General features: G+C 36.9%; 1 protein-coding gene across 1 annotated transcript in view; it reads left to right on the top strand.

The window, feature by feature from the left end:
* The window catches only part of LOC106524029 (actin-binding LIM protein 3), a gene marked incomplete in the record, with an annotated part of 67,813 nt that overhangs the window by 56,213 nt on the left and 10,098 nt on the right, over positions 1-1,502 (top strand). The window contains 1 exon segment of the mRNA XM_014017657.1: positions 1,076-1,213. Coding sequence (XP_013873111.1) covers positions 1,076-1,213 — 138 coding nt within the window.

The following is a 1,502-nucleotide window of genomic DNA, read 5'->3' as shown; positions in this document are numbered from 1 at the left end:
CTTTTCTTTTCTTTTCTTTTCTTTTCTTTTTCTTACTTTTGAGCACTTTTTAAAAGACAGTATAGTTTAAAGTATGAAATCCACAGTAAGATTTTGAATCCATAAGGGAGGAGTCAGAATCAGTGGAATAAAGATACATTATGCTGCTTATCAAACCCATTCTCAACGATGACTTGACCAAAGAAAGCTTAAAAGAAGCGGACAGCAACGTTTGAGAGTTGTCACCACATTAAAATTTAGATTACAGATTCGGCTGATGTTTCAAAATGTGAATGAAACCTGAGAGAGGCCGTGCCAACGCCGGAGCGTGTGGGCGATCCATCAGATCCTGCAGGGTTACGGCTCCTCAGAAAGACCTCTGCATGATTTACGCCGCACTGCAAAACGCTGACGAACCTTTCTCCTCAGTCTGAGCCGGCAGTCTGTGATCTGAGCTGCGTGCACGAATTTAAATTTAGAGCAATGAATCATGTAACAGAAGAGGGGTTTTTTTGCATCATGGCAAAATACTCCAAACAGTTAAACAAACGCTGCAGATTAGCAGCATAATATATGTAATCATCCTGGCTGCAGCTTGAAAACAATTTGTTTGTGTTTTTATTTGATTTATTGAGCGACTGAAGGCCACTTGATGCAGAGGTTTATCAGCTGAATATGTGTAACCATACCCAAAGAATAAAAAGTCAAATTGACATAACCACAACTTAAGTTAACACACAAACTTTGCTATAATGTCACCAACGCTTTTATTTGAATCTTTTTATCATTCCTTTGAGACTATCTTATAAAAACCAAAATGTCAWCTTGAATGCCAACAGAAACGTTTTGCAAGCCCATCCTCTACTTTTATATGTATAGTTAGTCAAATCTCAAACTGTKTTGCACCTTGTAAAACAACAAATTCCACTAAAGGTCTCGCACTCTTTAAACTCCAGTAATATAGGTTGTARAATTATGAGTTGGCTGCATTTTCCCCCTCAAGATGGTTCAGAGGTTAAAATTCAAATGGCAATGATGAAGTTGTTGTTTTTTTAACCCGTTTTACAGATTTTCCTCTCTCATTTTTTGCCTTCAGACATCTCTGCATCTCCGACAGCCAACAGGAGTAAGATCAATGAGAATCTGGTCAATTCTAGTCGTTTTTCCACCTCTAACTGTGATAACCTCTATCACACCGACTCCAACTATTATCCTTACAACGGCTCTCCAAAAGGTACAGCTCCRTCATCTCAGTAATATTTACTGACACACTCCAGTTTGAATGTTTTGTTTTTGTGTGRTTTTACAATCTACCATAACTACTTACTTTGTCCATTCATATATTAAAATATTCAACCTGTTCAAGAAATGTGCTAAGTAACTTTTTTACTTTTCCAAATATTTTTACTTTATTTACACATTTGTCCATGTAGAAATACGTATGTGGCGCTCTTCAGTTACTTTACTATTTTCCTGATACTTGTTTCAGCATTTAAAGCTACCAGTTACTTTTGGCTTTTAGC

Source organism: Austrofundulus limnaeus, unplaced genomic scaffold (genome assembly GCF_001266775.1).
Source record: "Austrofundulus limnaeus strain Quisiro unplaced genomic scaffold, Austrofundulus_limnaeus-1.0 Scaffold174, whole genome shotgun sequence".
Classification (NCBI taxonomy): Eukaryota; Metazoa; Chordata; class Actinopteri; order Cyprinodontiformes; family Rivulidae; genus Austrofundulus; species Austrofundulus limnaeus.
Note: the sequence above shows the minus strand (reverse complement) of the source record. Positions and strands in the feature narration are given on the sequence as shown.